The sequence below is a fragment of the Tasmannia lanceolata genome, unplaced genomic scaffold (genome assembly GCF_043159265.1).
Source record: "Tasmannia lanceolata isolate RefF3 unplaced genomic scaffold, GAP_Taslan_0.1 ptg000020l, whole genome shotgun sequence".
Classification (NCBI taxonomy): domain Eukaryota; kingdom Viridiplantae; phylum Streptophyta; class Magnoliopsida; order Canellales; family Winteraceae; genus Tasmannia; species Tasmannia lanceolata.
Window position 1 is genome coordinate 26,655,868 of NW_027518697.1, and position 26,080 is coordinate 26,681,947.

Genomic DNA, 26,080 nt, shown 5'->3' on the forward strand with positions numbered 1-26,080 from the left:
AACTGGATTTGTCACTTCATTCATCAGAGAATTCAGAAAGGTGAAATTTGCACAGCATTTACTAGATCTTCACAACTTGCAGATATGTTAACCAAACCACTGGGGCCTGATAAGTTGAAAGATACTTGTAACAAGCTTAGAATGTATGATATATATATTCCACCTTGAGGGGGGATGTTGAATGTAATTCTCATGTATAAGGGCATACTTGTAATTTTCCTATATCTTATATAAATATGATTTCGTGTGGGAGGGCGAACAACTCTCTCACATCATTTCTCTCATCTCCTACCTCTTCTCTTCTCTCCTCATTATCCAATGTAGAAGATAACATGAACATGGTTCTCCCTCCCACATGAAAATCATATTTATAAAAGATATAGGAAAATTACAAGTATGCCCTCATACGTGAGAAATACGTCCAACAATAACCATTCATTTCATCTGCATTAGAGAAACGGATTGTAATGTTTCAATCTTTTTAAACTGCATTTTCTATTAAAACATGCCATGATGTTTTTCACAGATGCTTTCCATTTTATACACAAACATGAAATTTAAAATAAGAGTCATACTGATCAGCAAACTATCTATAGCTCTGTGAGAAAACCAAAAAAAATATTGATTTCTCATTAGATCAGACTATAAACCAAACAATCTACCATGTTTGATATAATCAGGAAATGGGAGCATTGTCAAGATAAAAACAAGATTTCTTGATATTTTCTCATGAACAATGGCTAACAGATATATTTTACTTCACCCTAATAATATGCTATGACAAAATGGAAAATGTCTATAAAGAATTTAACTTTACAAACAATAATACTTGATCATAACAAGGACCCTCCATAGACCACAGTTTCAAGCTATTTGCTTCTTCACTGAATTTTGAAAGTCATGTATATCTTGACTAAAGCTGTCATGCAAAATACATAGAATGATAGTTAATTAAATAAAAAGGATCGGTGATAGGTGAACATCACTGTTGATTTTTCCGTGCGATTTGCATCTCTGCCAGAAATAATGGGTTCTTGTTCAATGTCTTCTTTGCAAGGTTGCGTAAATCTTCTTTGGGAGAATCATGAGATATATGGACTAGTTCCTTCACTGCTCCACTAGATATGAAATCCTCAGCATTTTCCTCTGCAAAAGGGAGACAAACACGTGATTATATCCATAGTCGAAAATATTTGTCTCTTGAATTTCTTATATTCATAGACAAACACGTGACAAACAAGTGTATCTCGGGATTTTTTAATTTTTTTTATTATTTTCAAGTTTATATCAGAAAAAAAAACAAGGGAAAAAAATATTTCAAACATATATAAATATACAATTTAAGAATAAAATTAAAATAATATCATGAATTTATTTGGATATGTTCGTAATATTTTCACGATAAAAATAAAATATGAAGATATCTGGGTGATTTTTTAGAATCTCGGCAAAATTTTGGGATTTTGTTGTTTTATCCTAAAATCGTAAATATCGCAAAATTTTTGAAAATATCAAAGATATTTGCAGCTATGATTATATCTCCTATCCCACTCCCATGAAGATATATAAACACAGGCACATCCAAATGTATCTCAAAAATATAGAATGATATACACAGGAATGTAGTGAATTTAAGTACGAAAGGGAGAAGTTGACAAGTTAAATGTGTAGTTTAGCTCAGCTTTAAGTTTACAAATATTATATTTATGGTAATTCACAGTTTCACACAATAATTTAAAACCATATGACCAAACTTAAGCTCGGCATAAAAACATGTCAGCCCTATTGGAGAATATGTTTTTTAAAAGTTGATAAAATTTGGCTGCAACTTTTATTTTATTTCTGCACAGCCATTCCGTCAGTTCCCTTCTTTTTCTCTCAAGGGCTCATTTAGCTGCATTACATATGACGTCATATGGTTTTAAAAAGATCGCATGGAATTGAAAATGCTAGTAAGTAAAAGCAGACCATCCTAAAGCTTTACCATTTTGTGCCAGATGACAAAGAGCAAGCTCAATATGGCGCCTGGTTGAAGCTGATGTAGTAGAAGAATTAGCAATCATCCATGTGAGTGCACCATCTGCAATAAGTACAGACCGACCTTTCTTGTGGCCTGCAATATGTGGGTACATTCAGCAACTCACCGAGGGGTTGTCATATAATTATAGGACTGTGGGATAGATGGAAAACAGATATTGCAAGAAATTCCAAGAAAGACACAATGCCACCTCATTAATATTACGTTGTATTATTTCTAACAACCATGTGACAGCCGGATGGAAGTGAACCAACTGTTTCTAGTTTCTACTATACGAAGATCTACAAGGACATGTAAGGCTCGTTGCCAGCCTTCCGCCCATCTCACGAACTCCTGCCGAAGTCTCCGGCTCGATCCTTCGTTGCCGGGGCTGAGATCTCCTCACGCAAGTAACCCAGGGAATTTTTCGTATCCTATTTTGGAAGGAAATCCATCCGATAGTTCATGCTTTGGTAGCTATCAAATAAGGGCAGTTATCACTATAGCTATCAAATAAGGAAACATGACTAGTAGATTACGGTATGAGGGTGGTCCCCACTTCTATTTGAGGCTTAATACAAGGCAAAAGGAAAAGTATTGTTGCTGTGTTTGATGAAAAAAAAGGAAAGGAGGACAGCTGTTTGAGTAAAGAATATTTATCTTGCCTTCTCACCTACCAGTAGCTATACGGGTCATTCAATGAAAAGGAAGGAGGTGAACTTGCTCAGCTAGTTTCTCAAAATAAAATGCAAGTTACCTGACAGTTATTCTCACCAGTACGTGTGATCCAAAACAAGGGGCATATTACTTCATTTATAAAGTGTGAGAACTTGCAGACCAAGTTTTCTAACCTGCCACTGCAGGTCGCAATACTTTACCTTGTATTTCTTTGTATCAATAACCTATAGTGATAGGCAAAGATAAATTCATATAGATCATGTCACCCCTATTCCTGTTAACGTAACCGAGAAGGGTACCTTGAATCGAATCTGTGTTTTTTTTCAACCCCCCCCCCCTGTCTTCTCTTGGGCACTCCCCCACTCCTTATCTCCAAACATTATTCCACCCCTTATTTTTACCTTGGCACCCCCTGTCCTGCTAATTATTTTAAAAGTAAATTTTCATACCCCTCTTTCTTCCTTGGACACCCACACACTCACAATAGCTATTATGAGGATGCATGTCTACAATGGATCTATGCTTTGGATGCATATTATGTGTGCTACGACTATGATGTCAGAGCGCCCATCTACGGAGCCCGGGAAACTATGAGAGAACAAGCTCAACATTATTGGAGACACATGGAGGCGAAGCGCCGTCACTTAGGCGAACCTCATTCCGTAGCATTATTGGAGACACATGGAGGCGAAGCGCCGTCACTCAGGCGAACATCCATTCCATCAATGGGAGGAGGTTCCTGAGGGGTTTCTCTACGCTTATGCGAAAGTAGCTCTTTATCGATACGAGCAGAGGATAGTACGCGAAGAGGCGGCTCGCTGTGAACAAGAAACCACAACCCGCCATGAGAGAAAGGCTACAACCCGTCGTGCACGAGAAGTCGAAATTGTAGCAGCTACCAGATATCAAGAGTGTCGCATACGTGAGTCGGATTTGCAGAGCCACTTCACTACTTCTTCCCTCGTACCACTTGTCGATGATATTATTGAGGAACCAGATGCAAGTGTTGATGAGATCATTATAGTTGAACCCTTGATTATGTTAGATACTGAGTCCATGATGGCAGATGCTGAGTCAGAGATGTCCCATATAGAGCCAGATAGTCTAGTGATTGTTAGAGCCGTAGCAGGCCCACGTGAGGCTGCTCCACTGACTGAGTCGACCGAGCATCATTGTGAGTCAGCACCGAGTGACTTAACTTTTAAGCCATTACCTGAGACGGATGATCGAGAGTATATTACGAAGGATTGCCCTATCTTTGAGCAGATTGTCGAGCTTTGTTGACACAGAGGAGCATCGTGGCAGTGTTGAGTATCTCGTGGATATTCCGACAGAGGATTTTAGCACAATGGTCGACAGCATTGAGCCAAATACGCCCTAGCAGAGGATTTTATTGATGATTCCATTGAGCCTGAGGAGATACCAGCAGGTGTTGATATTTTGGAGGATGGTCATGGATTGGTACTTCCTGTAGCTTTCATGCCAGTCCAAGAGGAGTGCATTGCCATTTTCCCCGCTTCATTGATTCTTAGGAGAGGTTCACGTATTTGTGATTCTACATGTGCGATTTCTTCCCTATCGTTCGGCCAGCATTTCAGATCACTTTGACAGTTATCACGAGTCTTATATATCAAGAGTGCCTCCTACGGATTATGACTACAACTACTTGAGTGGGTCATCTACGTATTTGATCCAGGCGGATTAGAATTCGAGGCGAGTTCTTTTCAAGCAGGGGAGAATGATGCAGATTGTAGGCCAATAAGAGGCATATTTTCCCAGTAGGACTTTTAGACTTTATTTCCAAGTTATTTAGTTTCTAGGATTTTATTTCCATGTTTTAGTTTTGAGGGATTTTATTTTCCATGGAATTTCTGTTCCATTGCCTATATATAAGCCTCATGTATTAAAGATTATTAAGTTTTTGGATGGTTAATTGAATTGATTGGCTTCTCCCCTCTACATGTTTCTTCTTCTTCTTCTTTCTCCTCTATTCTTCCTCTTCTACTTCTCCCCTATCTCTTCTCTTCTGCTTCTAATTCTTCACTTCTTCTCCTATTCTTCTTCTTCTTCTATTCTTCCCTCTCTTCTCTTCATCTTCTCCTTTTCTCTCATTTCTCCTATTTCTCTTCCTAGTCCTACATCACCCCATTGGTTGCACATCACCAAAGTGCATTAAAGAAATGCAAAAGTCAAAGAATATTAAATGCACTATGGTGACATACAACCAAAGGGGGCGCCCTTTCATCTGATTTTGGCAATGGCTCCCTTGAGTTCAGCATACCTCAACCTGCAAACATATAACTGATTAAAGAAAAAAATTGTATAAGGACCTCGATTGATTCCTCGCGTTTCACATTTTGCAAAGTTTGCCATCCCTCTAGCAATCTGTCCTATAATTTCGCTATGCCCAGATCTCAGCATTCCCAGGAGAGCCTTTGTCCCACCATCTTCTTTTAGCATCACATGTATTTTTTCTGTCAACATGAACACGTGCATCAAAAAATAAGTAATATTAGAATTAGGACCTAATTTTGTAATGCCTATAAAATTCTCCAACAGTATGAATCACACTTCTAAATAGAGCATAGAAGCTATTTTGTTAAAAAATATTATGCTACCTACATTTATAAAGCTTCTATCGAGTAAATCAATCCATAGAAAGTGAACCTGTTCATAGGCTTGGGTGAGTTTCCATAGCCAAGTTTTCGATTGACTATGGCCAAGTTAAACCAATAAATGGAAAACCTTAAAAAGTGCTGGAAAATGATACATACATTGATACATGAATATATAAATAGAAGAGAACAGGGAAAATGAGTACATGGGTATTCTTATAGATTCAGCCAAGTCGGGAAAAATGTGCAAATCAACGATCTTTTTGAGTTTCTAGAACCTAAGTGAATACTTACTGGTTATGGCTCAGTTAGGGCCAAAACCAAGTCACTTAGTTCAGAGCCAAACATATGGTAATCTGGTATTGGTATAAATTACTTAGAAAGGATAGCAATACACCATGGAACTTGAGGATAATCTAAACCTACTGTTTTCCAGCATAAAAGACTTTGAGCTATTCTTTTAATTTGAAGAAAGAAAGTGTGCATCCAAATAGGACATTTCGGCTTCCTATATTTTTTCCTATGGTTTAATTGATGAAAATACTATTGAAAACTTCAAAGGCTGAAGAGAACAGAAGAAAACTTAAAAGGTATTAACTCTGCAACAGCTGTTTTTTAGGTATGTTCTACAACTCATTTTATACTCAAACAGATTAGCATCAGTGGTTATAAATAGAGTTGTGCTACGGGATGCAAAAGCAAAACAGAACCATGTGTCACAGGACTTCACTTTATCCTTGACAACAATCCCATGCGGCGCCCCAACATATCGTATGTCAAGAGCAGCCTACTCCAGTGCAAGGCCCTGAAAGTCTTATATACATGACACCTCCTGCGCTTTTTTCAAAATGCACTAATTACTAAAGATTATGTGCCTATAGGACCAAGGCTTGAAATTTCGGTTTCTGTTTCTGTTTCGGTTTCGGCCTCAGCCAAAACCGAAACTTCGGTTTCGGTGGAAATTTTGGTCTAAATCTTAAAATTTCGGTCTCGGTCCCGGCCGAAATCCGAGTATTTCGGCCGAAATTTAAATCCATGCCTGTAGCTCTCAATCGTCATGCGCATATTTAAGCCCACACCTCATGATCCAACTGCATCATGAGCCAAATTGAACAAAAACTTCTCTAGCCTTGTGCAAGTGCAAGGCACACCCATGCCACACACCAATCTGTAATGTCTCGCAACCCGACTCTCCATGGCATAGACCCATGCCATGAACCAATCTATAGGATCGAATATCCCACATGGAAACTAAAGCCAGCTGGAGAGGTAAGCCCCTAGCATGCTCGGCTCTGCCAAGTTCTCTGACCCCAACACTAAAGGTACATGGTCGCACCAAGATCCAATGCGCTCCGTCAACCCATGAGGCATGACCATGTCATGTCCCAGTCCGGCTATCTTTCGGGCTAAGGCATCTAAATGTAGAATAAATTTACGTTTGACACTCTAATAGAACAAATCTACATTTGACACTCCAGTTTATTTTGAATCAACTACCGAAAAATAAGAACCAAAAGTCGATGGGTACCTTTTGGTTATTTAGATTTAAAGAAGAATAATCCAACTCTATCCAATTCTCAAATAACTCCAGGTAAAATATAAATCACAGCACAACCTTTGTTGTAACATATGAACTCAACTCAGCTCAACTAAGCCTTTGTCCCAAACTAGTTGGGGTCGGCTAATGAATCCTTTAGAAAATTTTCATGAAGAAAGTGAAAGGATCTACTTGGCTCAAATTGAACTAAATCTACTCCTGACACTAGTTGGGTTTTGTTAACAAGTCTTTAGGTCTTTATTGTAATGCCCAAGGGCATACTTGTCTTTGTACTTCACTCTTTATTATTTATATTACATGAGTGAGGGAGAGAACCCTAACTCAATCTTTTCTCTCACTCTTTACTTTCTCTCTTTTCTCTACCTCTCTCAACATGGTATCAGAGCTCTAGGGCATGGATGCCTAGGGCCATTTTTTTTCTCTTTCTTTTTCCTTCTTTTTTTCCTAACCCTAACCTTAACCTCCACCTCCATCCCTAACCCTAACCATAACCCCTCCATTCTTTGCTAGCTACAGTACATCGCTACAGTACTGCTACAGTACATCGTTACAGTACATCACTACCGTTCCTGCTACAATACCCTCTTTTCCCCACTCTTCCTTGCCCTAATCTGATCCATCATAATCTCTTCTTCCTCTTTTGGGTCATAGCTATGCCCTAGATTTTCTTGTTCGGCTTGATCACTATCTTCATGGTGTTGTTCTGGATTTGTACTTACATCATTGCGATGTTTGTGGCTCGGAGTTGTCTCGACTTTGTCCTTATGTCGTGAGGCTATCTCATGCCTCCCTTATGCGTATGTTGTCCTCACGAAGCCGCGGTCTATTAGCTTGCTTATAGTCTTCATCCTTGTCTCTACCTGCTCGTTGTTGGTCCTCTTCAGTCTTCTTCCCGGTCTCTTATGGAAGATACCCCTCGTATTGAGGACCCTACTATTCGTACTCCAGCTATAGCTACTAGTTCCCACCCGCGTCAGGCTGCATCGTCGTCTTTGTCTTCGGTGGATGCGTCATTCCCACCGATTACCACTTCCCGTCTTGATGGATCCAACTATTTGACTTGGAAGATTGCTGTGGAGACATATCTGACGGCCCGACGAAAGATTTCTATTATTCGTCGTGATCCCCCTCCTGAGACTGACCCTACCTTTGATGATTGGGATATAGATGATGCCCTTGTTCGTACACTTCTATGGCAGAGTATGACCCCTGCCATTGCTAGCACCATGATGGATCTCCCTACTGCCAAAAAGGTATGGGAGCACACTGCGGCATTATATTCTGGTGAGGGGAATGTCGCCCGTCTCTGCGACACTTATTCGCGCTGGATGGGTCACAGGTGTGGTGATTCTACAGTCCATGATTACTACAGACAGTTTGTCTCCTATTGCCAGCAGCTGGATGCTCTTATGCCTCTCACCACTGATCTTACCACGGCAACCAGACAGCGGCATCAGCTCCGTGTTGTTCATTTCCTTGAGGGTCTTGGATCAGAGTTCACTCATCTTCGACGACACATTCTTGGGTCTGGTACTGTACCCACTCTTCAGGGGGTATTTTTACGAGCTCAGCAGTGTGCACTTGGCATTACTGTTCCTACTCCCGTGGATGTCTCGACTACTGCTGCTTAAGGAGCCGCTGACCGCCCTTCCCGAGGAGGAGGCACTTTTGGTCGCGGCCGTGGTTGCGATACTAGCCGAGGCGGACGTGGCGGCGGTCGAGAGGGTGGCCGTGGAGGTCGAGCTCGGCCCTATTGTACTCATTGTAGGCGTGAGGGTCACTATCACGAGACATGCTTTGATCTCCATCCAGAGCTGCGTCACACTCCAGATCCTCGTCAGGGCCGTACTGCACATCTTGCCCTTCCAGATTCGCCTGCTCCTATTGACAGCCCCTCATAGACACCACTGGCTACTCCGACCGATCAGATGGTCGTCTCTCGTGCCGACTATGATGAGCTACAGTGTTTCAGGTCTGCCAACCGCCCTCCTACTGTTGGTCTTGTTCAGCCAGGTAGTTCTCCTGCTTCGTTCCTCTCTAGTTCTAACTCCTGGATTATTGATTCGGGAGCATCTCATCACATGACAGGTACCCAGTCATCCTTACATGATTTTCATCATGTTGTTTCACGTTCTATTACTCTTGCTGATGGGAGTACCTCTCCTATCACTGGTGTTGGCAATTGTTCCCCTTCACCAGGCATTACATTATCATCTATGCTCTGTGTCCCCAAGTCACCTTTCAGTTTACTTTCTGTTAGTCAATTAACAAAGCATCTTCATTGTTATATCTCATTTTTTCCTTCATATTGTCTTTTTCAGGATCTCTCTACTGGGAGGACGATTGGCTCGGGCCGTGAGGTGGATGGTCTTTATCGTCTCGACTGCACTCCGTCCCATCCGATTCTACATGGCTTGGTCGATGCATACCAGTGGCACTGCCGTCTAGGTCACCCGTCTATGGAGCGTTTACGCAGGATTCCCTTCGTTCCTTCTTCATCTGTTAGGCCTTTTCAGTGTGAGGCCTGTGAACTTGGGAAGCATCATCGTGTGCCATTTCCCTCTAGGACTGTTAGTCGGGCTTCACACCCTTTTGCTCTTCTTCATTCTGATGTATGGGGTCCTGCGAGGACTACCTCTTTATTTGGATTTCGCTATTTTGTGGTCTTTATTGATGACTATTCACGTATGACATGGACTTACTTAATAAAAGATCGTTCTGAAGTTTTTTCTGTGTTTCGTGATTTTTATGCTGAAGTTAGTAATCAATTCTCATGTGTTATCCAATGTCTTCGCACTGACAATGCAAAGGAATATTTCTCTTACTCAAATGGTTTTCAGGAATTCCTCTCTTCGCGCGGCATTCTTCATCAGTCCTCATGTGCTCATACCTCTCTGCAGAATGGAGTGGCTGCGAGGAAGCTTCGCTCCTTGTTAGATGGGGCCCGGACACTACTCTTTCAGATGCGGGTCCCTAAGACCTATTGGGCTGATGCTGTACTCACAGCATGCTACCTGGCGAATAGGCTTCCCTCTTCGGTCCTTGGTGGCACCTCTCCGTTCTCGATTCTCCGTCCTACCTCTGACCCTTTCCCTCTTACACCTTGAGTTTTTGGCTGTCTCTGTTTTGTCCACGTTCTTGGGTCAGGATTAGATAAGTTGGATCCTCGCGCCGAACGGTGTATCTTACCCAAAAGGGTTATCGTTGCTACAGCCCTCGCCTACGACGATCTTTTGTCTCGGCGGATGTTACATTCTTTGAGACTCAATCATTTTTTAGTCCGTCCATCTCGTTGGATTCCTCCCCCTCTACACTTCAAGAGGATTCCTCGCATACTCCTGTTCTTCCTCTTCCGGTTCTTCTTGATCCCATCCCTGTTTCTACACCTCCGGTGTCCAGTTCCTCCCCTACAGTTGATTCTACTGTTATGCCGACGTCAGCGCCTTGTGCAGCCCCTCTACCTCAACCATTGAAGCAGTATCAGTGTCGGGCCAAATCTGCTGCTCATTCAGCCCCGCCCGAGCCATCATCTCAGCCAGAGATCCCCACTTCTGAGGTATATTCTGACTCTCCCATTGCCTCTCGCACTCGGTCTCGCAGTACTGGTCATCTCATTTCCTCTTTTGTGTCTTATGACTTTCTCACCCCTGTATTTCGTAGTTTTGTTTCGTCTTTGTCCTCTATTTCTCTACCTAAGACTCTACAGGAGGCACTTGATCATCAAGGCTGGCGGGCGGCTATGGATCTTGAGATGCAGGCCCTTCAGGCCAATCAGACATGGGATTTGGTCCCTCTACCATATGATGCTCGCCCCGTTGGTTGTCGTTGGGTTTATGCAGTCAAGCACCTTTCTGATGGCACAGTTGAGCGCCTTAAGGCTTGACTTGTTACCAAAGGGTACACGCAGACATATGGGATTGATTATGGCGAGACTTTTTCACCAGTTGCGAAAATTCCTTCTGTCCGTGTCCTGCTATCCCTTGCTGTGAATCATGGCTGGCATCTTCATCAGTTGGATGTAAAGAATGCCTTTCTTCATGGTGATTTGGAGGAAGAGGTCTATATGGAGCAACCTCCTGGATATGTTGCTCAGGGGGAGATATCTCTTGTTTGAGGTTTCAGGAAATCCATTTATGGTCTCAAACAATCTCCGAGAGCCTGGTTTGGGAGGTTCAGTGCTACACTTATTCGCTTTGGCATGAAGCAGTGCGCAGTTGATCACTCCGTCTTCAGTTTTCAGTCTCAGGCTGGTTATGTTCTATTGATAGTATATGTCGATGATATCATTATCACTGGTAGCGATACAGGTGGCATTCAGAGGGTCAAATCCTTCCTTCAGACAGAGTTCTCTACTAAGGATTTGGGTCCTCTTCGGTATTTCCTGAGCATTGAGGTTGCCTATTCGACTAGGGGTATCTACCTCTCACAGAGGAAGTATGTTCTGGATCTTCTTGATGAGACAGGTTGTTTGGGAGTCAAGCCTGCCTCAACTCCTATGGACCAGAATATGAAATTACTCCCTGAGGAGGGAGTCCTGTTAGAAGATCCAGGGCGATACAGACGGTTAGTTGGTAAGCTCATTTATCTTACTGTTACACGTCCAGATATTACCTTTGCAGTTAGCGCTGTTAGCCAGCATATGAGCTCACCTCGCACTTCACACTGGGCTGCTGTAATTCAGATATTGAGATATCTGAAGAGTTCGCCAGGTAAAGGGTTGTTATTTCAGAGGCATGGGAACCAGAGAATTGAAGGATACACTGATGCAGACTGGGCAGGATCTCCGGCTGATAGGCGGTCTACTACAGGATATTGCACCTTTATTGGAGGTAATCTTGTTTCATGGAGAAGTAAGAAACAAGATGTCGTGTCTAAATCCAGTGCCGAGGCAGAATATAGAGCTATGTCTCATACGAGCGGGGAACTCATGTGGCTACGTTCCTTACTTTCAGAGATTGGATTTCCTCCTTCTTCTCCAGCTCAGTTATACTGTGACAACAAATCCGCCATTTACATTGCCACGAATCCAGTCTTCCATGAGAGGACCAAACATATTGAAGTGGATTGTCATTTCATTAGAGATTTGATTCAGCGAGGTTACATATCTCCCGTGTTTACCAGATCTACAGATCAATTAGCACACATGTTCACGAAGCCTCTAAGTAGAGCTAAGTTAGTTGAAAATTGTAACAAGCTAGGAATGTTAGATATCTACATTCCAGCTTGAGGGGGAGTGTTAACAAGTCTTTAGGTCTTTATTGTCATGCCCAAGGGCATACTTGTCTTTGTACTTCACTCTTTATTATTTATATTACATGAGTGAGGGGGAGAACCCTAACTCAATCTTTTCTCTCACTCTTTACTTTCTCTCTTTTCTCTACCTCTCTCAACAGGTTCGTCTACATGGATCATTTTCTTCCATTCTATCCTATCCAAGGTCATGTTCTCTGTTATGTTCCTAGCCCTCGAGTCTTTCCTCACTGTTTCTACCCAAGTTGTTTTTGGTCTGCCCCTACCTCTTTTACTCCATCAACTTGGCACGAGTCACTTCTTCTCATCCAAAGGCCTAACCTACCTTAAGAATAGGACTTATAATTGTGAAATAAATGGAAAACTTAGTGTGTGTAGTCTCCTTACTCTCAGGTTGGTCGCTTCCCACTCGCACTTGGAGGCCGCTTCAATTTCTAACATATCAGGTTTGATAAGGCAGGTGACAGCTAAACCTAAATTTTGTATGGTTTTCAATAAGAAAAGGTAGTCTCCTTACTCTCAGGTTGGTCGCTTCCCACTCGCACTTGGAGGTCGCTTCAATTTCTAACATATCAGGTTTGATAAGGCATGTGACAACTAAACCTAAACTTTGTATGGTTTTCAATAAGGGAAGTAGATACAATAATGTAGTTTCTTTGAATGGTAACATGTCACATGCCGAGACCTCTTAGTTCTCTTATAGAAATGGAATGCAATACCCGTTGAACGATAGCGGATTGTATTGCTTAAAAAAAAGGAAATTATTGCTATGCCATTAATCCTCAGAAAGGTAAGAAATATTGCATGAACAAGGTTAATGGGATGGGTGATGGGAGGCCATTGAGCCAATCTCCGGATATTTAGACGACACAGGTGGTGAGCGCCTACAAAGCACGGGTACGGGTACGGGTGCGGGTACGACACGACACGGGTACGTGGGTACGTGATTTGCCAAAAAAACCGGGTGCAGGTACGTTCGGGTACGCCGAATATAATAATATATTTTAATATTTTATTATATATTTATAAAAATTAAAAAATAATAATTGTAGAGCAATCAAATAACAATAACATCACCAAAATGGAAAATTCTAATATTACTCTTCATTTCATAAGTGCTTAAGTTCCATATTTCATAACATGAGGCATCAATACATCATTCATTAGAAAAAAAAAGTCTGTCATCAGTGTGTTGACCAGTGCCTGACAAGATAAATAATTTTTAGAGACCAAATTATGAGATTTTTTTTACCGGACTTTTGGGATTTAATAATGTTTGGACAAAATAGATTTTATGAATTTTTAAAATTTGAAAAATACCCCACCGTTTGGAAGTTAAGAAAGTTAAAATTTTGACCCAACCCTTTTTCTTTGAATTTTGTACTAGAATTGGAGAGTTGACTTTTTTTCCTTTTAGATTTGGGTGTTGAAACTATTTTTAATAAATCCAAAATGGGGGTATTCCGTTATTTACATGTAAATTTTAAGTAAAAGACATTTACTTAAATGGTTTACATGTCAATACCGAGTACAGGAAAGTAGAGAGAAGTACAGGAGAGGAAAGAGAAGCAGCAGGAAGAAGCAGGACGTGTCAAGTAAGCGTGGTGCGCACCCGACACGCACCCAACCACCAAAACTAGTTTTTTTTTTTTAAAAAAAATGGGGTACGTACCCCGGACGTACCCGGGGCGTACCCGGACGTACCCGCACCCCATACGTGTCGGGTGCGGGAGCCCCGGGAGAGTACCCGTGCTTCCTAGGTGAGCGCAACCCCTTGTAGATGTGGAATCCTCTAAGACCAAGAGTCCATGAGGCAGTAGGGTCTGCAGTAACAAGACCTCACGACCATTATCTTTGGACGGGGAAGTGGGCAGTCCGTGCAGGCAATGTAAAAGGCTATGGGAAGATGGAGTACCATGGGTATCCGTCCCATATTTCATGCATATTTCACACAGTTTATCTACTTTTCTTGTCACTCTTATTCTTATTATCTTATTTAACCTCTTAAGCTTTATTCCTGTTTATTCCATATGGTCATTCTATTCAGTAGACTATGTTATTGCTTCACTCTTTTATTGATCCCTATACTTGTTTGGGTAGCTGAATGACTCTGCTAGATCGTTGTATCTAATGTTGCTATATATATCTCAGGTTTTGCGACACTGGAAGACACAAGATTTAATAGGAAGCGTAATGATCGAGAGCCGAGTCAAGGCAGTGGCTTTATAGTTTTGGCGGGAGGATCGCCTTAGTCCTTTTATTCATGCTAATCTTTCTTACTAAATTTTTTTAATAATGTTGGAGTTCATAATTATAATTAGTGTACACAAATTAAAGTTTGATCGATTTTAATCAATGGCATTTAAATTCTTTTATACTTCCTAGTTTCAAAAATATATATTTGGTATATTTTTTTTGAAAGAAGGAATACGGAAATTAAAGGATGTGTGGGATCGGAAGAAGTAGGTAAAATGTCTTGCAATTGGTATATTTCAATTAGGACTTATATCGTTTCTTTTTTTGTGGTAGCTATTCAGGATTTGGGATTTGAAAAAAAAAAATGTCCAAAAACCCGGGTCGTTACAAGAGCCAATGCGTAGCTCTTGATTACATTTTTAAATAATATAATCAGATCTAGAATCACAAAGAAACAAATTATTGTGGGGAAATTACAAGTTACCTCCAATTGAAAACAGATCAAAAAGTGTATTTTGAAGATGAAAAGGGAAATAACTTACCACTACTTGAAAACAGATCAAAAAGTGTACTTGTAATGACCCGGTCCCACCAAGGGCCTATAAAGATACAAATCCTAATTAAATCTAGACCATAGATCTTTCGATCAAAGATTAACAGCTAGATCTTCAATTTTGTGTTTTCGGACAGTAGGATATGTAAATTAGATGTTGGATCGATCCCCAATCTGTAAGATTCTTGTGTCTTTCCTATCCTGCATTAGATTAAACGATCTTAAAAAATCAACGATCATAATGTATTTTCGTCACTTTTACTATAACCTATTTTTGGGGCATCAAATCTTGTCCGTTAGACATGATTTTGGTCCCGGTAGATGGGTATTTCGAATATCTATCCAACGGACCCAAGTTTTAGCGATTCGGACATGATTTGAACAAGTTATGACTCTTTTTTTGTTAGGGTTAGGCATAGTTACGAGTTTTGTCTTATTAGGTAACTTTTAAGTTGTTTTATTTTAAAAAAAGATAAATGTAACCATTCAAAAAAAAAAAAAGATAAATGTAGAAGTAACCTAATATAACCTAAATACTAATAATATATTATAATAAGCTAGCAAACCCAATATTGATATTTCCATCCCTCTTAAGTTAGTATTAGATTATAATTCCCTCTTAAGTTAGTATTAGATTATAATTAGAAATCTAATAATTGGAATCCTTCTTGAAATAAAACTCTAGGCTAGGTTTATAAATAAACCCATCTAGGGTTATTTTTAATCACTAAATAATTGAAGGAAAGGACGAGAGGAGAAGAGGAGAAAGGAAGAAGAAAAGCTATGGTTTTGCATTGATTGGTTTTTCGTCTTCGAGTAAGTGCTCGAAAACTATGTTTTTCGTAATTTCTTGTTTAAATTCAATGTTTTTGCTTTTGTTGATCTTGTTTTAACCTAATTTGGGTTTTTAACAATGTTTTATTGATTTCTTTACTTTCTTTTTAATCAAGAAACTTATTTTAAATTTTCTTTTTAAAATTTTATGCTTTAAAAATATATGTATTGTATTTTACTTACGAAAAACCCCAATTGGAGTAATCTAGAGTAGAGTACGAATTATTTTTGGATGTCTAAACCTATACTCGTGATTTTCTAGAGGATTTGTCATTGTTTTCCTTAAAAATCAGCACTTAAAAGTGATTGTTTTTTCGAGATTTCATCGAGTACTTGTCATATAAATTATGTAAGATGTTTTTCGTGAAAGATATGATACCTAGGTGTGTCGTATATGATTTTTATGGTAGTTTTTCAACAAATTCAGCACAAAAACAGTGTGTTTAAGGGCTATTTTGTAAAGATTTTATCGTATATAAATTATATAACTCATGCAAGTGTTTTATGTAACGTATGTGATATATAAATAATGTATCTAGGTCTTATGGTGCTGATTTTCAACAAAATCAATAAGTCTGGATGTTTAAATAGGTTGTTTTGTATAAACATCTTCGATAAAATTGTTATAGAACATACCTATATGGTTTTGTATGAAAGATATGGGATAAGTATGTATTATATAAGCCTTAAATGGCTGATTTTCATTAAAATCGGCACCTAAAAGGGGTTAAATAATCATTTTATTTTGGTTTTCAAAAGAAATCAGATTTATAGATAATGATACAATATGTTATAACAATTGGTTTACGAAGAAATCAACAGTTAGGTTTAAGTTGAAGTCTCTCCGAGTTTTAGTAATAAATTTGGTATAAATACGAACAAGTTTAGTAGAAAAGAATTGAACACTTGAACCAATGGTAACACGCTTGATATGTAAATTGTACAGGATTGCTTTTCGATTGATACTTAGAGCCTTCCATCTCCTTCCACAGTCAAACAATAAGGCAAGTGATAGCGGACTCTCATAATAATGGTTCCTTTAATGGTTTTAATATTATAGTCATATTCCCTATGTTCATGCATCATATTTCTGTACCTTGGAATTTCAAAGAAAAAAAGAGAGTTTTGAAAGGATGTGATTTAAAAAAAAAAAACGTATGATCTTATGCATATACTCCTTGTCGCCGTATGGTAACGTTATTGACCTATATATATGCAAAGACCTATGCTTCCACCCGCTTCGGCCAGGTGATGATGACTTGGGATATATACATATGATGATTCGGATATGAGATCGTATACTTTGATATACGATGTGATTTTTTTATAGTACCTATCTATGTTTTTCCTCCAATACGAGGTTTTGATTCTTGCGTTATTTATCTCTACTATAATCCATTGATATCCTCTTTCTTTGTTCTCATGGCTTTTGACTATCGTACACATACTCTTATTTCAATTTCCATATCTCTATTCAAATTGTTGCCTATTCTGTTCATTGACATAAGTATCATTGTTATAATACAATTTCATTACTGGGCACTTTTATTATGTGAGCCCACTAAGGGATCTTGTTCAGCTCTTTTTGACTCAATTACTACAGTTCTTGTAGGTACAGATAATGACATGATAACATGAACTCAAACAAGGGAGCTAAAGGGATAGAAGAAAGAGTGTTTGGCCATGTGGCCTTCTCGGGCAAAGAACCTTTACTTTGTGAGTCGTATTGGTTTTTTTTTTCCTTTTGTCCACTTGTTTCCCTTTTGGGGTAGCGATTCGGGTTTTGGGATTTCTGAAGAAAAAAAAATGTCTAAAAATTTGCCCCAAATCTGGGTTGTTAGCTCCGGGTTGATACAACCATAAGATTGATCTACCAAAAAAACTTGCGAAAAGTAATTGCAAGCGATTTCATATGGAGGGTCACCTCTTAAGAGCAACCACTAAAAAAAATTAGCAAAAACCTGCACAGATTTTTCTTATAGAAATGTCTTTTAAAACTCCAAAGTTATTCATATGCATATATTACCCTTTATTGCTACGCCAAGAAAGTCCTAATAGGACTAGAAATACCTGTTACTATTCACTTTATTGTTCACATGAATAGTGACTGATGGACCCCATTGAAATAAAACATAAAGTCCATACTGAAAAATAAAACATAAAACCTGAACATATTAGCATTGGACCCCACCAAACTAAATATACAACTAAACCTAAATAGTTCGATTCAGACACTTGGAAGAGGGTCCCAATTGCATCCATTGTATTCTAAATTATAGCTGGCTTCTATTGAATAGAATTGACGTTTTGCTTGAAACCAGAGATTTGGGCTTTCTTCTTCTATCTTCTTCTTGTGGTTTAGAACCATCTTCTCTCATCTATTCTCTTCTATTCCTTCAATCAAATCAGCACAAGCAAGGTTAGCAAATCAGATTTTCCATTTTCTTTGCTCTTGGGATGGTGGAGGATTGACAATGCCCATATTGTCGCTACCATAATTTTAGATGGTGGAATAGATGCAAAAGGTGTTTGCAAGCTAGATCGAATCTGACCCCCTCAACTAGTACATCTCGGGGAGGAGGGGGGAGACCCAAAGCAAGATTTAAGCATGATCAAGATAATAGATCAGGAGTACGGTTTTGCTCTCCCTGTCAATATCTTAACTTCAAATGGCGGGATGAATGCCGCTGGTGTCATCGGGCAATAAGCCCCTCAAAATGGGTTCCTCGTGCTAGCTCATCCTCTTGGGGAGAATCCAATGGTGGTGAGGATTGATCTTTGGCCTGATTCGGGCAACAATTATCGTCATAAAAATTCAAGGAGTCCAGTTTTATCTATCTCGGGTATGGAAGTGGATGTGCGAATGAGTTCCCTAAGAGCTTGCCTGATAGGGAAAAAGAAAAATCATAATGAGACATTGTAGGAGCTTTGGAAATGGGCACAAGCGTCCTGGGAAATCCCATCTATACATTGTCCTTCTATGTTGGCGAAAAATAAAGTTTTTTTATGCTTGAAACAGAATCACAAGCATTACAGATTCTTGCTAAGGGACCTGAGGCCTTGGATAATCATTTAATCTCCCTCTCATCATGGAAAAATGAATTTATTCAAGGAGAGGATGCTCATTGGGTTCACTTTTATGGCATCCCTTTGCACTCCTGGGTTGTTTCAACGATGGAGGCGTTAGGGGGCCCTTTTGGTAAGGTTGTAGAAACCAAGATGGAAGGCAACGACCAAAATTGTATTAGTTATGTCTCAGCCAAAATTCTAACCCCCTGCTGGAATTTCCTTAATTCCTGCATTAAAACGAAAATTTTAGACCAGACCTATACCATTGGAGTAGATATTCCTAAGGAAAATTTTGATCCCGCTATCCCAGAATCGGGTTTTCGTTCGCTAGCGGATCGATCCCCGGCAAGTAAGGGGTGTTCGCCTGGTGAGTCATTGGGTCCCGTTTGGAATTCAAATTTCAAATTTAACCAATCAAATCTTCAGGTTGGGCCGCCAAAGAAAGTGCCTGTGGCTCGCCTCGAAAAAGGTGTAGTGGGACCTGAAGAGAGGAATCCAGACCATTCAGGTCTACCGTTGGTGAGTCCTGAGATATCTAAGCCTAAATACCCTGCCCCTAGACGGAAAATTGCTTGGCTGAATGCACCATTCACGAATACCAAGACAGTTGGCCTGCACCAAAGAGCCAGGAAGAGCTTTGACTATCGAGCCCCTTGCGGTTTTTATGATGGTTCAAATTCCCTGGCCAGGGGGCCAAGATCACAAGAAAATTTCTTTATGAATATATTGGAGAATATCTTAGCTTCAAAATCAGAGTCAAGGAAGATAAACAGCAGATTGTTGAAGCTCCCAAAATTCTATTCCAAATCTGGTAGGATAGGTCCTAGATGGTTGTAGGTTTTGGTTTTTGGGGCTGAGAGAGGCTATAGTGATTAAAGCGTATGTGGATGCATCCATTAACTTATCTCTTCTCAGTAGTTGGGAAGTTGGTCATTCATCTCGCGTCTTTTCGGCTCTCTCTGTTCTAGCGCTCCCTTCTAGGAGCGGATGTTTCAAGGCCTTAGAGTTGGTATTAAAAGGTACCCTCAACCTGATATTTTGAAGAGCCTCTCAAGCCTAAAGAAAGACTTCATCTTCCTGGCTACCATTATAAAAGGAGGAATGGCAACTCCTGGTGATCCAAGAGAATCCTCTTCTTGCTCTGGAAGACGGCTATCCATTCTTTGTGCGCTCTGGAATCAACTCGGGCTAGAGTCTCAAGTCGGGCCGTTCACTGGGTATAGACTCTGTGGGATTATCCTGATAAAGGACACCCATTCACCGTTGTACAAGCACTCTTTTTTTAAGCTACTTGGGTTCGAAAAAGGGTTGTGAGGAGGCAAAAATGGGATGTGACTAAGGCAGTGGGTATCCGGCTGGTGGAAGAAAAGCCTACGAGCAGAAGATCTCTGGGATCCCTGGACAAGATTCTGAGGTCTTTCTCCTTCTCCTACCAGAATCCCAGATCCAGCTTAGCATGGAGGACGTTTTTTCGGTTTTGGCGACTTGCCCAAAAGCACAATCTGAATGATTATTTAGATGATGATGACAAGTCTATTTTGATGAATGCCTTGCCTTCTCCCTGTTTTTGAAAAGATGAGAGCGGGAATCTCAAGAAATAAAGGGTAGTAGTTGAAGAATTCGAAAGGGAAGTGAAATAATTATTCGACAGGATGGCAGCGCATGTAAGTGTAGACTTCACTGTAGTGGATGACCCTGAAGATCTCTTCTTTTGGCTTGTTACTGCCCTAGGAGTATGCTCCTAGCCACCCTTGATTGATTCTATATAATGCAAGTAGGGACTCCTGGTCCCCAATGTAATCTTCATAGTATCAATGAAATTGTCAATTTTCAAAAAAAAAAAAATTATAGCTGGATTGAAAAGTCCTTGAAGTTGACCTTATCAAGGTGACCATCTCTCTCTCTCTCTCTCTCTCTCTCTCTCTCTCAAATAACTTCTCCCCTCTTTCTTGACTCATTTCTAAATCATAGCTGGTTTGAAAAGTCCTTGAAGTTGACCTTATCAAGGTCACCCTCTCTCTCTCTCTCACGAACAACTTCTCCCCTCCTTCTTGGCTCATTTCTGAGCCCCAATTCTGGATCATGCACAGTCACTTCTTTACTCCTTTTGTATGTTTTAATAAACTTCAGATGTTATAACTGTTGCACATGATGTTCCAATTCTTCCTCAACACCAATGTGACATTGCACACATCAACGTCCAAGGCATAACTAAGCAGCATGGACCTCCGTCTCATAAGGGTGACCGAAGTCACCTCGACACTCATGGCAAGTCTCTAAATTTCCACAAGGTGTACCGAAAGCCAAGAAAACTTGCAGACAACACTCAAGGCTCGCTAAAGGCAACTCTGAACTGCGACACAGTTCCCGCTTTGCCTCGTACAACACCACGCCAAGGACAGCCAACCACCAAAGTTCTGTGTCCTCATATGTGCCTAAGGGGTTGAGGCATCGTCCCACCTTAGCCAAGAGTGCCCACCAAAGGTGTTGTAGAATCATACTCCTTTTTTGGTAATTGGGCACTCGGGTCATAAACTGATATTGACACCCCTTTGGCTATTGCACCTCCCATGAATATTTGGGTCCTGACCAAGGGTCTTCAACACCCATGCATCTAGCCAGCTAGGCCATGCAAAAAGCATTCATGGGCCACGGCACCCCAATGTGCCACAACACCCATGTGCCCCTATCAAGAGTAGCCAACGTGTTTCGCTGTGATATTTGGGATGGCCGTATCTTATGGCCACGTGTTCCATTGCTCAAATGAGAAACTGAGTGACAGTTCCCCCAGTTGCTCGCTAGAGAAACCATAACAGGTAGCCAAAATACATTGGTTGTCCCCACAGCTATTTTCCTTATTAATGACCCTACACTTCTACTCACAGCAATATTCAAAGGAAGAAACTCCATGTCTTAATGCCAAGAACAAAGATGAGGGACCTATAACTATCACAACTGTTTAGACAAGATAACATGACAATAAAGTGAACATGAAGTCCCATTTCTGTCAGCCAACTTCATTTTGAGCTACTTTACAATTAAATATACTGACTAGTTTTCCTCTCACTTTGCACAAGGGACTTTAGTAACCTCCATAGATTGCAAATGACCAAATTTAGTGTATTGTGAAGACTGAAGACAAACTATTCAGGTTTCCTATATTTGGTATCCATTAGATGATTTCAGGGTGCTAAACAAATGAAGGTAATTGAGAAAAGGCTGCAACCTCCATGCACTGCAACTGTCATAAATGTTCTGAATTGTGAAGTAAAACTATTCAAGATTTCCTTTATTTAGTACATATCAGAAGGGCAGAGGGACTATGGCCTAGTAAGAGTCAGGTGCAAAAAGGCTGGAACCTCATGTGTATCCTTGGAGGGTAGCATCCAAATGCCAGAATAGCTCCACAGACCAGAGATCATCCAAAATTTTGAAACTACAACAACCTTTAGTCCTTTACTACAACCAGCAAACTTCATTATAACACTGTCATGGTAAGACATTATTCTTTGAAAATGCTGACGGCTCAGAGTAATGATACTGAATAAATGTTGTCTACAACATCAGAGAAATCTTGCCATCACAAACGTGTCCATCAATGCAGAAACAAACCCAAGTCTTCTATAAATTTGCTCCACTCATTCGGTAGAATGATATGTGGAATGTGTTTGAGATCTGAGCCATAGTGATTTTCAATATATCATTAAACCAGAGACTGAGCTTTCTTGTTTTAATAAATGTCCATAATGTTAGTGATATTGTCGATCCATTTTATTTTCAGCGACGAAATTGAACACATGAGTTGCATGAACAGCCTAAAGGGCATTAATCCACAAGAAGTTTCATTGTCAACTAATATGACCAAAAAATCTGGCATCAAAGAAGTACATTGAAATTTCTTACAAGACATTATGCATGTGAATGATGAAGCAGATCTGAAATTTTATATATATATATATATATATATATATATATATATATATATATATATATATGAGTACACACTTGTGTAGGTAAGTTACCTACACACTACCTTAAAATGCAGTGGGGGCCCACATTGTTTGGGTGATCCAAACAATTCATTTGAATGGTCCTCACATAGATAGGGTGTCCACAAAAAATCAGATCCATAGGATCATCCTAACCATTCAAACTATGGAGGCAAAAAATAGACTAATTTGTGAAGGTTTATACACGTCCATTTTACCTCCACAAATCGTAGGGTTGGGATGATCCTATGCAAGGTTCTGAAAATCGGAATCGAATCGTAAATCGTAACAGGGTTCGAATCGTATCGGATCGTAAATCGTAAGATTTTTTCAGATTTATATATATAAATGAGAAAAAATATTAAAAACTATAAAAAGGTAAAAAATAAGAATAAAAAGAGTAATTATCTATTTTCCATTTGAAACTATTAAATTAAATATAAAATTTCATGATTAGTAATCCGAAGCACAAACCATATTCATCACACAATAAATTACTAAACAAAGCACAAAATATATTCATCATATAATAAATCATTATATAATTTATCACAACAGTAAACAAAGTACGTACTCAAATCTATAGTAATCATCATGTAAAGAAATGTCAGCAATAAAAAAGTATTTTGAAATGATTTTCATTTTGAAATCACAATAAGTTCTCAAAATCCAAAATAGACAGAATCATCAAAATCGTAAAAATCGCACGATTCAAAGTAGAATCGTACTTGAATCGTAAGATTTTTTCGAAAAAAGATTCTATGTCCGATTTGAATCGTTGAACCCACGAATCGATTTGAATCGTAAGATTCAAATCGTAAATCGTAAGATTTTAACAACAGAGATCCTATGGATCTGATTTTTTGTGGACACCCTATCTATGTGAGGACCATTCAAATGAATTGTTTGGATCACCCAAACAATGTGGGCCCCCACTGTATTTTAAGGTAGTGTGTAGGTAACTTACCTACACAAGTGTGTAGGAAATGTTCTCTCTCTCTCTCTCTCTATATATATATATATATGAGAAAACGGTTCCTACACATATGTGTAGAGAGTTCTCTACACACTAGCTTAAATTATAGTGGGGGCCCAAATTGTTTGGGTGATCCAAGCCATCCATTTTAAAGGCCCTCACATAGATAGGGTGTCTACAAAAAATCAGATCCATAGGATCATCCCAACCCTACGATTTGTGGAGGTAAAATGGATGTCTTTAAACCTTCACAAATTAGTCCATTTTTTGCTTCCACAGTTCGAATGGTTAGGATGATCCTATGGATCTGATTTTTTATGGACACCGTATCTATGTGAGGGCCTTAAAAATGAATGGTTTGGATCACCCAAATAATTTGGCCCCCACTGTATTTTAAGCTAGTGTGTAGATAACTTATCTACACATATGTGTAGGAACCGTTCTCTCTCTCTCTCTCTCTCTCTCTCTCTCTCTCTATATATATATATATATATATATATATATATATATATATATATATATATATTTGATAATTTCTAGTTATGCAGAAATGTGGTAACAGGGATGGGCGGGGGAGGAGGACATCATGTTTCATTTTGAGAGCTTACCAATATTTCAAACTATTCTTCATGAAATAGGATAAAATAGTTTGTGGCTTATTTAAATATTTGAAATAAGAAATTTCCATGCTGCCAGAATCATAAGTTCATAATAAATCTACCAGGAATGCATGTGTTTCGACTGCAACTTAACCTCCAAGTGGATGCAATATTCATCCCCACTCTTAAATTGCAAATGGGCTACATATTGATGATTGAATATGAAGGGAAGTACAGAAGACATAATGAAACCTTCAACATATTATTAGCTGACTTTGAAAAACAGGTCCAAATCATTTTTGTCTTACCATTTCCACATAGATTTGCAATTGCTCCGGCAACCATTCGGAGGGTTTGAGGGTCGTCTGTTTTGGAAGCTATGTTTGCCAATAGCCGAATGCCGCCTTTGCTCGCAATTAAGCCTTGATTCATCTCTGGAAACATAGACAATAACATCATAAAGTAGGCATAAGAAAATTCATTATATGCTTAGTAAATTCTAAAAAGTTCTAGTAACTTCGAATAAATAGTCATACATAGAAATCAGCAACAATTTTCTCTCATATTTTTATCTTTATTTTCTTTGAATTCATTATAGCATTTATCCAACCAAGCACGCAAGGGGACATGGTTGGATAGAATAACCGAAGAGAGTATCTTCATGTAAAACCTTCTTCAATCATATAATGGAAGACTACGAGAGAGGAGAGAAAAAGCATGCGGAGAGTATAATAGGGAAACCTTAGATCGAGTAAGTCTTGAATAAACCGCTCAAATGGTTGACGCAAATAAACAAATGTTTGTTTGACGTCTCCAAGTTATATATCTTCACCTTCATCACTAAGCATAGTAACGAGTATTACTTGTCTTTTATACATGGAATAACTAAAAAGAGAAAGGATAGTCAACTAAACATGTATAGACAAGGTACATGCATATTTTGAACACTCCTCAAGCTGAAATGTTCCTCCAAACATGATCACCTTGGCAATCAGATGCAATCTGCATGTTATGATTCATAGAGGTTGTAAAAAATATCTGCAATTTGACCTTGACTCAAAACAAAGAGGATAAGGATCTAACCACTCAAATTTTCCCGAACAGAACAAAGTGATAATTGGTCGCTATATGTTCTGTCCTAGCACGGAAAACTATATTTCTATGATATCTTAAATGCACTCTTCTTATCAGAGTAGAATACATGAGAATCAGATCCTATGTGGATTACCATTCATGGCCAAGTTTGCAATAGCACCAGAAGCAACACGATGAATTGTTGCATTATCTGAAGATCCCAAAAGCATAAGAAGTGCATCCAATCCCCCTTCCTCAACAATTTTCTCCTGGTTTGAATCTGCGACAACAAAAATAAGGCCAACATGAAAGTGAACCATTAATTTTATATATGAGAGAGAAGAGTTCCTACTCCCTAGAGTCGATAACTTATGTACTCCCTAGGCTTAAAATACAGTGGAGGCACATTGTTTGGGTGATCCAAAGCATTCATTTGATGGGCCCTCACATAGATAGGGTGTGCCCAAAAAATAAGCTCCATAAGATCATCACAACCCTTCAAACTGTGGAGGCAAAAAATGGACAGATCTGTGAAGGTTTATACCCGTCCATTTTTACCTCCACAAATCGAAAGGTTGAGATGATCATATGGAGCTGATTTTTTGGGCACACCCTATCTATGTGACGGCCCATCAAATGAATGCTTTGGATCACCCAAACAATGTGGCCCCT

At 39.4% G+C, this 26,080-nt stretch overlaps 1 protein-coding gene across 4 annotated transcripts in view; it reads right to left on the bottom strand.

The window, feature by feature from the left end:
• Positions 1-690: 690 nt before the first annotated feature.
• LOC143854295 (kinesin-like protein KIN-UA) overlaps positions 691-26,080 on the bottom strand; it is a 107,796-nt gene continuing 82,406 nt past the window's right edge. For all 4 annotated transcript variants that reach the window (XM_077364176.1, XM_077364174.1, XM_077364175.1 and 1 more), the window contains 5 exons: positions 25,563-25,688; positions 24,643-24,768; positions 5,026-5,169; positions 1,985-2,113; positions 691-1,146 (listed from right to left, as the gene is read on the bottom strand). In XM_077364176.1, coding sequence (XP_077220291.1) covers positions 983-1,146; positions 1,985-2,113; positions 5,026-5,169; positions 24,643-24,768; positions 25,563-25,688 — 689 coding nt within the window. In that variant the 3' untranslated portion in view covers positions 691-982. The remainder of the gene's footprint in view (positions 1,147-1,984; positions 2,114-5,025; positions 5,170-24,642; positions 24,769-25,562; positions 25,689-26,080) is intronic.